Below are 15,073 nucleotides of genomic sequence, written 5' to 3' on the forward strand. Positions count from 1 at the left end.
GAATATCTTAGCTGCGTTACAAGTGGCGGAGTATGAATAGGGTACACTTCTAACGTATCAGTGTAAACGTGGCCACTATCGTTGCCGCTCGCGATCTGTTGCGTGCTCACGAATGCAGACGAGAAGAATCGAAAGGTGCCCTTTGTGTTGTTGTTGTTAACCAAAACCATTATGAAGCCTACAAATAATAAAGCAGAGGCGAGTTTGGTTGTAGGCTTTCTTTTTTTTCATGGAAGTGCGGAAAGTGATGAAAGGAATGAAATGGGGCATCTGCTTAAGAATGTTGGGTGCGTACGGACCGCTTTTATTTATTTATTTATTTACTTCAGTACTCTCAGGGCCAGAGGCATTACAGAGAGGAGGGGCATACAAAATCGGCGGCAGTTTTCTTAAATTTGTTGACGTCTGTGATCGCAGCCATGAAGGCAGGGAGATGGTTCCAGTCATTTCCAGTTCGGGAATAAATGAATTGTTAGTGGTGAAACTTGGTATGCCCTCAAGAGTCGTTGGCGTAGCATTTGACAGATGGTAAGCGCGATCATCATTAGCTAGACTTGGCACACGACATATAGCTGCGACAAGTTCAGGGTGCGATCATTACATGGGAAAGAAAAAAAAATCGAATTTTGATGACAAAATTCAGGGGTGCGATCATTACGCGAGTGCGATCATTATACGAGTAAATACGGCATGTCCAATTATGCCCTATATCAAACTGGGGGGCGTTCTTTTTTCAAGTTCGATATAACCGATTTCAACTGTTATTGTTCTGACAGTGGCTAAATTCATACACGTAGTCGGCACAGCCACAACAAATCCTCTTAATCCTTCGCAAAAATGGCATCCGTAGACTTGCTTGTGTAGTATTGTTCCATGTTGCTCTTTTATGCCAAAGGAACGAATAAGTTGGCATTGAAATACGAAATACTTGGAATAGTGCAGAAGGAGTGCAATAAATGTGCACAAATTCTAGTGACGAGAACGGCTGCACTTGCGAATGTCAGCGAGCACACCGTGTACAAGTGGATGTTACAGGAAAAATCAAAAGATGGCAGCATACCATGCTGCCTGCTGGCCGAGTGCTCCTTCTGCTTCCACCGTTTCTGCAACCCTCCTTCTCCTGTGTGCCTCAAAATGTCTTGAAGATTCACTTCTTTTTGGTGTCAGAGTGAATATAGAACAAATTTTCCACCGCTGCTATCATAACAGCCATTGTTTCTGCGAAGTTGCAGTCTTCGTAGATGCTGCCGCTGCCTGTGCTGCAGCGCTCGCCGCTAGCAGACAAGGTGCAGAAAGGCACCTTTAAGATGTGTTCAACCCCCAGATAGGTCGAGAAGCTTGTAGCTTCCACAGTGCTGCACAGAAATCCTGAAATAAAGCGTAGGAACATAAGTTTTTCACCATAATTTTTTTACTTTTTTCAGAGCTCACAAGAACGAACTATGTAAGAGGTAGTTTCACAGAAACAACTGCCTTGGATGATTTCAAACGTTCTGTGTAACTGTGTAAATGAAAGAACAGTTGTGCCCTCTCAAGACTAATTTCATTTGCACACTCAATCAGCAGTACTTATCTTTAACAAGCTACAATAGGAATACCGCATTTACTTTCACATTGAATACTTCTCTTTATCTTCCTTCTTTTTTTTCCAAGACTTGTTGAGGGGTACGTGCATTATGTGGGACGCTTTTCTGAGGGAATTTTTTCCATGGTCACTAACAAGCCTTAATATCATCATCATCATCACCAGCCTATTTTCATGTCCACTGCAGGACGAAGGCTCCTCCCTGCGATTTCCAATTACCCCTGTCCTGTGCCAATCGATTCCAACAAACGCCCGCAAATTTCCTAATTTCATCGCTCCACCTAGTCTTTTGTTGTCCTCGACTGTGCTTCCCTTCTCTTGTCACCCATTCTGTAACCCTTATGGTTCACCGGTTATCTAACCTACGCATTACATGACCTGCCCAGCTCCAATTATTCCTCTTAATTTCAATTAGAATATCACGTATCTCCATTTGCTCTCTAATCCACACTGCTCTCTTTGCCTCTTAACGTTACGCCTAACATTCTTCATTCGATCGCTCTTTGCGCAGTCCTTAACTTGTTCTCAAGTGTCTTTGTAAGACTCTAAGTTTCTGCCCCGTATGTTAGCACCGGTAAAATGCGCTGATTGTACACCGTTCTTTTCAGTGATAATGGCAAGCTTCCAGTCAGGAGCCGACAATGTCTGCCGTATACGCTCCAACCCATTTTTATTCTTCTGTAAGTTTCCTTCTCATGATCAGGGTTCTCTGTGAGTAATTGACCTAGGTAGACAAACTCCTTCACAGACTCTAGAGGCTGTCTGGCGATCCTGAACTCTTGTTCCCTTGCCTGGCTATATACAATATTGTCACGTGGTGGTGACGTTGAAGAACACGGTAGCAATACTGTGAACGACAAAACTAACTTTTATTGGGTGAACCTGTGCCCACAAGACAGGCTACACTTATAGCACAACGATAGCAGCGAACACGGTCGGCGATCGTCGAATGTTCCAGATTAACCGCTGGGACCCGCGTGTCTTCCACAAAGTTCTACACTATTCGCGTCGCGTATACATGTAATCAGATTACACAAGTTGCAGTGAAAGACAGTGGAGGGAACCATTGATAACATTCCAGAAACTTCTTTTACATGCAGGCGCGTCTTGAGCTGTGCGATAACATTTGTTAGGCGGCGAAACGTGGCCGCCCGATAAAGATAAGTACACGTGTCAATATGCTATGACACGATAATATACGATATGCTATGATTATGTCGAAAAAGAAGCTACTGATGAATCACATAGAGATAGATTATGGGAACAGGCTGAGTCTTATTTTCTTAGCTAGAAAACACTCATTCCAAATCGGAGTCTGTGTGCGGAAAATTTGCAGTTTCAGCCGCCTCTTCAGTAGCTTCAACTTCAATAGTGTCGTCCCATAACAGGGACGACCTCAGTGGTGTCAAGCTATTTTGAGCTGTCAGTTGTTTTGATAGTTTTTTACAACTGCACCATCAGAAGTCATCCTCCATACCTCTAGGACCCACATGCACAAAGGTTCCTCTGGCTGCCTCTTAATTTTAGCTCTTGGCATCAGAAGATGATCACGAACCAAGGCAAATCTACAATTTTTTTTCGTATTGGAAGGCAGCAGCTGACACATCATCCTTCGTTCTAAAAGCTTGTGCTGCCACAGGAAGCGCATTGTCCAGCCATTGCTCACCTTGATGTGTGCAGCCGGAATGGACTGTTTTCTTGCATGTAAGCGAGTCTTGTTCTGTATCATTTCAATTGACACAGCGCTGCCATCGCTCCGGAGTCTTCATACGTGTTCAAGCATTGCTTTTTCAAAACCTGCAGGTGGCGGCTGGTCTTCAGTTGGCAGTAAGCACGGCATGTGTTGCTGGTAGCCTTTAACTTTTCATGCTGCCATTTCCAATAGTGGTTGCATACTTCATCAATGCCGAAGTGCCTTCCTGATGTGTGATTGCCATTCTTCAAAGCATATGCAATGGCTTTGGACTTGAAGCCGGCAGTGTAGCTTTTGTACCAGCCCATGCGACACTCACTAGCAGTCCGATCACTTCCTACACATGTCAACACAACCAACAATCAAACTGACAAAGAAAACATGGTAGGATACCAACTTTCAGCAGGTGGCACTAGCTAGCGCTAGGGAACATCTGGCATCTGCGGTTGGATGTAAACCAGGCTACCGCTCGTGGCGCTGAGTTGCAGGTCTGATCACTATTAGGGGGAAAGAAAATACAGTTAAACCCACTTATAACGATCCCATACATAACAATTTATCAGCTATAACGACCACATGTTACTGTATTCACGATTTTCCGACCTTGCTTATTAAACTGCACTGCAAAATAGCACTGGTGCTACCTCAAAGGCCACTGTACGCTGTACTGTTTCATCCTTGTAGAGCTCGCCACAGTTCAGCCCTGTTTGTTAGGCTGCCACCAGAGTGTGGCGCCCCCTGTGACCTGTGTGTGTCTTTCTCTATATATGTTCGGGCCCAATAAAGAAGGGGCATTCCCTTTTCGTCCAAGCAAGAGGCGGTACGTTTTGGTCCGTCCCTGCGTGCTCGTGCCCCGCGCGGCACTAACCACGCGACATGGTGTCAGAAGTGGCCGGATAACGCCCCCCTGCCTTAGTCCTCACCTCAGAGAAAGGCACCAAGATGTCCCTCGAGACCGGCGAGCCGCCGAAACTGTACGGCGTCAGCTTCCAGCCGCCGGCACCGTTCGACTTCGCGAACCCGCCAACGTGGGCGACATGGCTCAGCCGCTGCGAAGACTACGCAGGGGTTTCAGGACTGACGCAAGCGTCGGAAGACATGCAGGTACGCTCGCTACTGTACTGCATGGGCCCGGAGGCCTGCCTGCTTCTCGAGACTTTCTCGCTCGACGCCCAGTCGCTCGCTTCATACCAAGCTGTTGCCTCCCGCTTCACCGAGCACTTCGTGCACCCGGCAAACGAGCTTTACGAGTCGTCACGGTTCCACAGACGTGTTCAGCTGCCCGACGAAAGCGTCGACACGTACTACGCAGAACTGCGCAGGATGGTTAAGCGCTGTAACTATCAGTCTGCTGCTGTCGAGGAAAGGCTCGCACGCGACCGGTTCGTCGTCGGCCTCCGCGACTCCCGTCTCTCGGACCAGCTGTGCCGGAACGCGAAGTTGACACTACAGGACGCCTGGACACAAGCCCGTCAATCCGAAGACGCCGACAGGGAAAAGGCGTTGCCCCAGAACCGCACCGAGCACTCTCGCGAGCTGAACCTCGACGCCGCAAAAGCTAACAAGTTCCCCTCTCGTCGTCGCTCCGGCGCTAAGCCTCGCTCGCCGCAGCCGCAAGCAGAGCGCTCACGCGAGCCGTCCACATGTGAATTCTGCGGCCGTGCGCCTCATCGACGTTCAGACTGCCCAGCCCGTCGCTCCACCTGCAACTTCTGCAAATAGAAAGGCCACTTTGCCGAAGTATGCCGCTCGCGGAAGTTCAAGCAGTGCAAGCTCAGCTCCGTTCACCTGCATGCCGTCGCGACGCCCGCCTCGACAAAGTTCGTCGACGTCACCGTTGACGACTACACAGCGCAGTTCAAGGTTGACTCCAGAGCTGAAGTATCTGCTGTTCCCAGTGACTTTCCTACCTTGCCTGCCAAACTCGACCAAGTCGACACTCTGCTCACTGGCCCGGGAGGACAGCCACTGCGCGTGCTGGGCTTGTATGTGGCACGACTTCAGTGGCAAGGGAAAACAAGCTGTCAGCTCCTCTACGTGATCCAGTCTCCCACTGTGCCTCTTCTGGGACTGCCAGCGCTCCAAGCCCTCCAAGTAGTTCGGTTTCTTGATCAACTCAAGACTTCAAAAGCGGCGCTGCCCGCCGAGCTCTTCAATGGATTGGGCACTCTCAAGGACGAGTACAACATCCGGTTGAAACCTGATGCTGTACCTTTCTCGCTAAGCGTACCTCGCAGGATCTCCATCCCGCTGCTCAAGATCGTCCGCCGCGAGCTGGACAAATTGGAAAGCGCAGGCGTGATCCATAGGGTCGACAAGCCAACACCATGGTGCTCAGGTCTCGTCGTCGTCCGGAAAGGCAATGGTTCCTACCGCCTCTGCGTCGACTTGACTCAACTAAACAAAGTCATCCTCCGTGAACGACATATTCTGCCAACTGTCGAGCAAGTCCTTGGCCTCCTCGGCGATGCAACAGTTTTTTCGAAGCTGGACGCGACCGCAAGCTTTCACCAAAGATTCCCAAGAGCTTACGACATTCATCACCCCATATGGCCGATACTGCTTCTGCCGGCTCCCCTTTGGCATTACCTCCGCACCAGAGTACTTCCAAAAGCAGAGGGCAAGAATCCTGGCGGGCTAAGAAGGAGTCGCCAATATGATAGACGATATTTTGGTTTTTGGACGCACCCGCCAGGAACGTGACGCCAGACTGAGCCAGGTGCTATCTCGCCTTGCAAAGGCAGGCATCACATTGAACCAGGACAAGTGTCGTTTTGGGGTACCCGAGGTCTCCTTCCTCGGAGTTGTCGTCTCAGCACAGGGCATCAGGCCAGATCCGGGCAAGGTCGAAGCAGTCAAAGCCATGGAAGCTCCAACGGACGTCGCCGGCGTTATAAGACTGCTCGGAATGGTGAATCATCTTGCCAGATTCTTGCCACACATCTCGGACGTCACAGCTCCCATCAGAGCGTTACTGAACAAGTCTGCGAGTTGGGTGTGGCAGCATGAGCAAAAGGCAGCATTCGAGAAAATCAAGGAACTCTTGACGTCAGACAGGTCCATGGCCAAGTACCACCCGTCGTACGCCACTACGGTGTCTGCAGACACAAGCTCATTCGGACTCGCCGCAGTTTTGCTACAAATGCAACCCTCAGGAGAGCGCCGCCCAGTCGCGTTCGCTTCGAGGTCAATGACCGATACCGAGCAGCGTTGCAGCCAGACTGAAAAAGAAGCTTTGGCAACGATGTGGGCTATCCAAAGGTTCGATGAGTTCGTCCGTGGCATCCCCTTCGGCGTCGAGTGACCACCTGCCACTCATTTCACTTCTCGGCAAGATGGAACAGGACCTGTTGCCGCCTCGTATTCAGAGACTACGGCTGAAGACCATGCGATACCAGTTCCGTATGCTGCATGTGCCAGGAAAGCTGCTAGCCACAGCCGATACGTTGTCGCGCATCACCTACAAGCCACCCACTCCTCTGGACACTATCGAACTTTTTGCAGCACAGGTAGTCAGCTGCACGTCGGAAGTCTTGCCACTCAGCCCTAAAAACGTGCGACAGGCACAAGAGTCCGATGGCGAGTGCAAAGGCCTCGCTTCCTACTGCCAGAATGGTTGGCCTAAAAAGACCACAATACCACTGCACCTCTTAAAGTACGCCTCTGTGGCAGACGAGCTCTCTGTCTGCGACAGTGTTCTGCTGAAAGGCGCCCGGATAGTCATCCCATCATCCCTTCGGCCAGCGATCTTGACGGTGTCGCACGAAGGTCATCAGGGCATCAACAGGACCAAAGCCCTAGCTCGGGAGTCAGTTTGGTGGCCTGGTATCTCGACAGACATCGCCTCTCTCGTTGCCAACTGTGAACAGTGCGCTTCCACCCGCGTGAACTTTGCCGAGCCCCTGCCCTCCACAGCCCTACCTGGACATCCCTGGGAATTTCTTGGAATGGACTTGTTCCACCTCAACGGCCCGACGTTCATCCTGGTGGTGGACTATTACTCAAGGTTCCCTGAGGTGGTGACCCTGAGGAGCACGACAGCTCAGGCAGTCATTGACGCTCTCAAATCCATCTTTGCCCGCCATGGAATCCCGCAAGAAGTCAGGTCAGACAACGGCCCACCACTCTCGTCGCAAGAGTTCGCAGCGTTTGCAGCGTCATACGGCTTTAACCACAGGACCAGCAGTCCACACTATGCTCAATCGAACGGAGAGGCGGAGAGGATGGTGCGTACTGTCAAGGACCTGTTTCGCAAGTCAAAGGATCCTTATCTGGCTCTGCTCAGCTATCGGGATACTCCAGGAGTCGACGGCTTTAGTCCGGCCCAGCTGTTGATGGGACGTCAACTCAGAACCAGAGTCCCAAAGCAAGACTCCCAGCTATGCCCCAACTGGCCGCCAACGAAAGACGTCGTTGCCAAGAATATGGCTTACAAGCAGAAGCAGACCGGCAACTACAACAGGCATCACGGAGCTCGAGACTTACCACCACTCCAAACAGGTCAGCGTGTCTGGGTGCGACCTGATCAAGTGCAGGCTACGGTCCTCAGTCCGGGGCAAAGACCAAGAAGCTACGTGGTCGAAACGGAGCGAGGTGGCACCCTACAGCGCAACCGACGTCACCTAGTGCCTTTTGGGCCTACAGCCTCCAGAGAGGAACCACCACCACTGCAGCAAGTTCGCTGTCAGGAACCTCGGCCTGCCAACATCGTGGAATCAACGGTCCCCCTCGGACAGTCTGTGCAACAGTCCCCTGCAGCCAGGGACCGCAGTGATGGTGTGACACGAACACATTACAGCCGGCCTATTGTTCTGCCGCGCCGTTTGAACTTGTCAAACTTTTGACGTGTTTGGCTTCCTGAATCTCTACCGTCTAAACTCCAACGCTTCAAGGGGGGGAGATGTAGAGGTCGCCACAGTTCAGCCCTGTTTGTTAGGCTGCCACCAGAGTGTGGCGCCTCCGGTGACCTGTGTGTGTCTGTCTCTATATATGTTCGGGCCCAATAAAGAAGGGGCATTCCCTTTTCGTCCAAGCAAGAGGCGATACGTTTCGGTCCGTCCCTGCGTGCTCATGCCCCGTGCGGCACTAACCACGCGACAATGCTGAAGTATGCTTTAAATGTGCCTTGAAAGCATGGGTACCCTAGCATGGTTGAATGCGAGTGACTTCCTTCGTGGCTTCTGAAATCTGCTTGCGGTGCTTGCATATCTCAACGGTCATATCTTCATTGTGGTTGGACTTGAGTGGGGGTCGCTGCCGTGCACCCAGTTCGGTCGCACTTTCATGGGCTCAGTTCGGTTGCACTTTTGCGCTTTATCTCAGCTGCGCAAGTGTTGCTATCTTATCATTGCTGTCAATTCTGCAGCCAGAGTCGGCGTGAACGCACTACGGCGTGCCGCTGCCACGCAAAATTGCAAAGGTTTGGTGGCCATTATCGAGAAATCATGGTTTATTGATGCTTCATTTATCTCGTTGCTGATAATAGTTTGCGACGGCATTGCCTTTTGGACTTTGGACTTTTTCGGCTGAAGTGCAATAAAAAACTTAACTTTGCACCTGTCGACATGTGTGTGGCTGATGCTGCTGTCATAATGGCAAGACCTTTACAAAATGCCACCACGCAGCAGTAGTTTCCACTTTCAGCCAACTAGAACACTTACTTCGTTATCGTATGCAGCATCCACTGGTGTCCCACCATATATCGCAAGCTTTGTGTAGTGTGCCATGCTTAACATAGATGGCGCCAGGGCGCTTATGATTTGTTGTAATAAAGCAAGTTCCTGGGCGGGAGCAGCAGTGTCTGGCTGGATGCGATTGGTGTCTGTTGGTCTCTTGGGGCAGGGCTGTCGGCATGCAGATCCCTCAGCTTAGCTGCTCAGCTACCCTCAACACTCTCCAAGCAAAAATGGCAGCAGCTGCGCTCGTAGTTTCGGAATGGCATGTGACTGGTATCTGTTTTGCTGCAACGGCACCTTTCATTCTTTAGATAACGTTTTTAATGAAAACTTGCACTTGGATGCGAGGAAGTGATGGGGAACAAAAACAAAGGTACAGTAAAGCCTTGTTAATTCAACCCTCATTAATTAGGAAAATCTAATTATTTTTACTCATCTTCTCGTCCTAGCAGGTGTATGCATTGTATAATGAAATTACTCATTAATTTCAACATAGTTGGTTGCACACTGGTTCATTTGAACAACTCTCAGAGTTCGGCAAGTGCAGAGCACTGCAAATGTGTGACGCAAAGGAGGAAAAGTGGCACTATCGCCCAATCGAAACAAAGTGGCAGAGTCCACATCGCTATAGTCATCAGCAAAAATCGTTCGTGAACCACAGAAATGCCAGAACAATTTGTGCATATTTGTACCTATTCTTGCTTTTTCTTTTTTGTAGCAGTGTACGAATATTCAAATTTGCTAGTATTCAATTCGATTTGAAAAGCACTTTTACTGTTCGAAATATTTGAACCTCCAAAAAATGGCTGTTGCCATGTCTTTAAGTCAGCTTGACCACAAAGCATAATTTTCCTTTAGATTATTTGCTTTGTTGCTTTTTTTTTTTCTTTTATTTCGTACTTTTTGCTCTTGAAAAAAAAGAAATTGCATTTTCGCAAAACCAATAGTATTTATATTAAAAAAATATTCTATTCAATTCACACTTGGTTTTTATTATTGTAATTTGCTTCGAAAGTGAAAATTTTGTATTCACACAACCCTGTTTTTTTTTTTTTTTCCTGGGCATCAGACAGCATTCGTTGCATGCCTGTATGACTGTAGTCGCTGTCCATGATCACATCAATAGCGACTGCAGTCTGCCGCTGCTGTTTCGTCTGCAGCAGCGGCGGAAAACAGTTGCTTCGTTTTGACTTGGTGTGAGTGTCAGCCGCATGCCTTCAGAACTGCATGTTCGCTGTCCAAGATCTCATCGATAGCAGCCGAGGTTTCATCTACAGTGGTTGTGGCAATCAGTAGTTTTGTTTTGACTCAGTGCAATGGCTGTGCACACAATCTCACAAACATAGGAGCGGCTATTGAGGATAAAGAGTGCCAGCTATTTATTTATTTATTTATTTATTTATTTATTTATTTATTACAAATACCTACAGCGCCTAAGTTGGGCATTATTGTAGGGGGGTTAATTACAAACATAAAGGTCAAAGATTGAACTTCGCGAAAAACAGCATCATGTCAGTTATGGTATTAAAAATACAATCATCGTAATTAGAGAGAAAGACAACACATCCAATACCAAAAACATCTGATTATAAAATTTGTTACACAATGCATAAAACAGCACACTGGAAATATTGTCTAGAACAGATTCATGTAAAGTTCTCTATGGCAGATGAAAAATTGGATGCAGACGCTATCTCATCCAGGAGCAAATTCCATTCTGCAATTGTTTGCGGAAAGAATGAAGACGATACATTAATACGACCTTGGTAGGCCCTTATTTTCTTGGGATTGTCGCGTCTCTTAGACTAATAATGAGGTTATTTTAAATATATGTTCTTATCGATATCTGTGTTACCGCTGTTAATGTTGTGTAAAAGTTTTAACGTGATTATTTTTCTGCATGTGGACAGCAACTTCCACCCCAGATTTTACCTTGTTTGCGAACCTCTAATTTTGTAGTGATAGATGCCCGTGACGAATCTTGCAGCCCTTTTCTGAACACGCCCTAACTTATCCTCAAGAACTTTTGTGAAGGGGTCCCATGCTGCGCAAGCATATTCTAACACTGGCCTAATATTTGTATGATACAAAGCTTCCTTCAAAGCTATATCGCTATGGACGGGACGATCTGTTGGCGACCAGCTCACTGGCGAAAAAATGATAAAAAAGCAAGGCTTGTTGAGCTGCCTCTATCATACAAAGGAAATAAATAGCAACCCTTGTGTACGACAGCTGAACCCTGAGCTACCCTAAAGCATGGGGAAAGGAACACCAAAGAGAAAATTTATTTGAGGCACAATACTAAATTCATGGGGCACCATGAAAAAGTATTCAAAAGTATTCACCTTCAAAAGGGCACCTGTACTTTTCATTGCAGTATAAAGCTCCAATTTGGGAGTTGACGGTGTCATGGCTCTTTCAAGAGCATGTCAATACTGTGGACTCAAGATTTCGTGCTGAAGGACTTTGGATACATTGCTTGCTGTAGATTCAGTGTGTTGCATAATGTACTAAAATAAGATAATTTTGGGCCTGAAATGGTTGAATCCTCCTCTGTATTCTGTGCTTTCTGTGTGAAACATCCTGCTTTTGTACTTTTTCAGGGCTACTACTACTTTGCCATCTTGACGGACCTGGCACTGCGCTTTGGATGGACATTGTCAGTGTCCCTAACGGAGCTCGGTGTCATCCATTCGGACCTTATGGTCACCATCCTCGCGCCGCTCGAGGTCTTCAGGTGTGCCCGGTTGTTTACCCTTTTTTGTCATCATTACCGTTATCATCACTATGAGCTTGAGAGACTAGCATATGCATACACAGTGTAGCCGTCAGCTTTGATTGCAGTCACCATGTGGCCTTCTTAAGTTTAATTAAATATGGTTGTAGTATTTTGATTTGACGTCTCTTTTAAATGATTATACAGTTAAACCTCTATATAACAAAGTTGGGGAAATCGGGAATATGCTTCGTATATTGAAATTTCGTGATACAGTCGCCGACGCATTTTCCGAACCTCACGGGGATTGAAAAAAAATCCGAAAAATCAAACAGTCTGAAAAATTTGTTCAGCCCAAAAAAAAAAAACGAATATTTATTAGGCTTAGAGTGGCTTAAAAAATATCTAATAATGCCCTGCCTCATACTACACTTAGAGGCTGTATCGAGCGGATCAGTCAACGACACATCATGTGTCGCTTGCTGGCCAAAGTGGGCCCAGCGTTTATTTAGCACTGGTTTTATACAAGATATGCAGTGGAGGGGGACGGCCTTTCCACATGGGGGCGTATCTTGCCACGAACACAGCGCGCGCCACACGCAGCGCTGATAGTGATACAGGTTACGATACATCCCCCTTTGTAAACAAAAAAAAAATTTCATGACAAGGACAGCTTTTTAGCTTTGGAAAACAGAAAAGAGACAGTGAAATCAAAACAGATGTGGGCATCAAAACTACATCAAAGATCAGAGCACTGAATAAAGTCACGGCATTTCTTCAAAGTTCTTGTCATACATTAGGCGTCGAGGTGGTCGACATTGTCTTGTAGTCCTTCTTGGAGCTACCACCTGCTGCGGACGTATCGGCATAGTGCTCGCTGTGCAGTCTTGATTTTGCGCCGCATCTGGGTCGTGTTGCGTACACGTAGGGGCAGCGCATTCCTGAATATAGTCTTCGTCGTCCTGGTGGGGACCGCATAGACGGAAAGACTCTAGTTGGCAATAGATGCTCGCGATTGCGTCGCAAGAGTTGGCAGTCTTCAGTCCTGACTACATATGACCTTGGTTGACCAGACGACCGGAAAACTTGAGCCTTTTTTGACTATGTACCGTCTTTTATTCTGACTGTATCGCCGTCGTTGAGTGGTGCGAGTGGCCCTCTTGAGTAGTTTTTTTGCTGGTGTTTGCCAACCTGCTGGCTTTGTCCGACCTGAACGGCTGGGAGTGTTTTTCGCTGCAGACGTCCTTGTAATATTTTGGCTGGTGCCCGGCCGCATTCCAGTGGAGTTGACCTGTAGGCGAGAAGACCAAGCCAAAAGTCTTGTTTAGCTTCATTCGTTTCCTTCAAGATTCTCTTGACTACTTGTACCCCTTTTTCGGCGAGCCCGTTGGAGCGGGAAAAATACGGGCTGGAAGTTACGTGCTTGAAATCATAGACCTCTGAAAAGATTGCAAATTCTCTACTGGACAACTGAGGTCCGTTGTTAGTGCATACCTCTACAGGTATGCCATATCTGGAACATATGGCACTTGTTGCATCCAGGTAGTTTTTGCTGAAGTGTCTGCGAGCTGTTGGACTTGGGGAAAATTTGATAGGGCATCGTAAATGCATGAATATGACCGACCTGCGTAGCTGAAAAGGTCCATGCCGACGCAGTACCATGGTTGGTCTGGAACCGGGCACATAATCAAAGGCTTCTGTGGCAATTTGTATGCATACTTTTTACATACAGGACATGCCTGTACAAACGTCTCGATATCTGTGTTCATACCTGGCCAGAAGACCAGGCACCGTGCCCTTTCTTTGCATTTGTTGATTCCCATGTGGCCTTGATGTTGCCAGCATACTGGCCGGAATGACAATCTTGCACCCTTTCAAGAGGACCCCTTTTACTTCCCATAGCAGAAGACTTCAGCGGCTCTTCAATTGGTTCCCCGTTCTGCAGGTGCTCTAGAACAGCGGCTAGCTGTGCGCCGTTCCGTGTCTCGGAAGCCAGTTTTTCCCACGTGGTTTCACTGACAAGAGAATCGGCCACACTCACTGCGCGCACTTCGACGTCGTCGTCGGTGTGACCTGCTGCGCCCATGACGGAAGCCCTTGACAGCATGTCCGGCAGCAAAAGTTGTTTTCCTGGAACATAGCTTATGGAAATGTCATAGCGTAACAGACGCAAAAAACATCGCTGCAATCTGGGTGGCATGTCACCGATCGCCTTTTGGGAGATCAACGTATGATGGTGTGTTTCAACGACAACCTGCCACCCATACACGAAGTGGTTAAATCTTTCGCAGCCGAAAACGATGGCCATTGCTTCCTTTTCAATTTGTGAATAGCGTTGCTGCGTCTCTGTAAGCACTCGGGAGGCGTAAGCAACCGGCTTCCATGTACCGCTGTGATGCTGCAGCAGGGCAGCACCAATTTCGTTTTTTGAAACATCGCAAGATATACCTTCGTTTCTTTATCAGGATCAAACACTGATAGCAAGGGCTGCCTGCTAAGGTTGTCGCACAGCGCTCTCCATTCTTTTTAGTGATTTGCTGGCCATTCGAAAATGGTGTCTTTTTTTAGCAAGCTTCTAAGAAGCGTTGTCCTTTCCGCGAGCGGTGGCAGAAACTTTCAGAAATAGTTCACAGCATCCAGCATGCGTTAAACAGCTAGCTTGTCACTCGGTGGGGGCATGTTCAGCATGCACTCTACAAGGGACGAGCTTGGACGGATTCCCTCTTCGTTTATCACCTCACCGAGGAATTCAATTTCTTGAATGCCAAATGCACACTTTGCTGGATTGAATGCTAGCCCCACACATTCTGCCACTTCTAGCACTGTTCTGACACATTGGTCATGCTCTTGCCGGGATTTGGCCCACACGAGTATGTCATCGACATACACCCTAACACCAGGAAGCGCGTCAAAAATTTCACTTCGGGTTTGCTGGAATACTTCGGACGCTGACGATATTTCAAAGGGCAGTCGCAAAAACCGATAACAACCGAAGGGCGTTGCGAAAGTGCATATCCTAGAAGTTTTCTCATCTGAGGGAGTTTGGTGAAATCCTGCGCTTGCGTCTAGGCGAGTGAATACCTTTGCGCCGGTCAGCTCGGCCTCTATGTCCTCCCGCCTTGGCATTGCATAGTGCTCGCGCTTGAGGCACTCATTTATCTTCCTGGGGTCCATGCATACTCGCTGTTTCTTGTCCTTCTTTCGTACGATAAGGGGACTGACCCTGTCTGTTGGCTCGGTGACTTTCGCAATTATTCCGGCTTGCTCCATGCGTGCCAACTCATCTCGAAGTGGCTCCTCTAAGACCAGGGGTACTCGGCGTGGTCTCTGAACCATTGGCACGGCGTCCTTGCGAAGCACCCTGTGGCACGCAGCCGGTGCCAGTAGACAGGTGACGAAAGTTG

At 48.2% G+C, this 15,073-nt stretch overlaps 2 protein-coding genes across 4 annotated transcripts in view; both read left to right on the forward strand.

Annotated features, from left to right (window-relative positions):
• Positions 1-15,073, forward strand: part of LOC126518482 (solute carrier family 53 member 1) — a 400,674-nt gene that overhangs the window by 333,313 nt on the left and 52,288 nt on the right. For all 3 annotated transcript variants that reach the window (XM_055065054.2, XM_055065055.2, XM_050168268.3), the window contains exon 12: positions 11,557-11,690. In XM_055065054.2, the coding sequence (XP_054921029.1) occupies positions 11,557-11,690 (134 nt within the window). The remainder of the gene's footprint in view (positions 1-11,556; positions 11,691-15,073) is intronic.
• Positions 4,221-6,582, forward strand: LOC140215528 (uncharacterized). The gene is made up of 3 exons (XM_072286027.1): positions 4,221-4,923; positions 5,020-5,777; positions 5,974-6,582. The coding sequence occupies exons 1-3, from the start codon at positions 4,221-4,223 to the stop codon at positions 6,580-6,582; spliced, it is 2,070 nt and encodes a 689-aa protein (XP_072142128.1).

Source organism: Dermacentor andersoni, chromosome 1 (assembly GCF_023375885.2).
Source record: "Dermacentor andersoni chromosome 1, qqDerAnde1_hic_scaffold, whole genome shotgun sequence".
Lineage (NCBI taxonomy): Eukaryota > Metazoa > Arthropoda > Arachnida > Ixodida > Ixodidae > Dermacentor > Dermacentor andersoni.

Coding starts and splice junctions, on each gene's coding strand:
- LOC140215528 (XM_072286027.1), top strand. CDS start 4,221: ATGTCCCTCGAGACCGGCGAGCCGCCGAAACTGTACGGCGTCAGCTTC. Junction 4,924..5,019: donor CTCACGCGAGCCGTCCACAT/GTGAATTCTGCG, acceptor ACTTTGCCGAAG/TATGCCGCTCGCGGAAGTTC. Junction 5,778..5,973: donor TTTCGAAGCTGGACGCGACC/GCAAGCTTTCAC, acceptor CGCACCCGCCAG/GAACGTGACGCCAGACTGAG.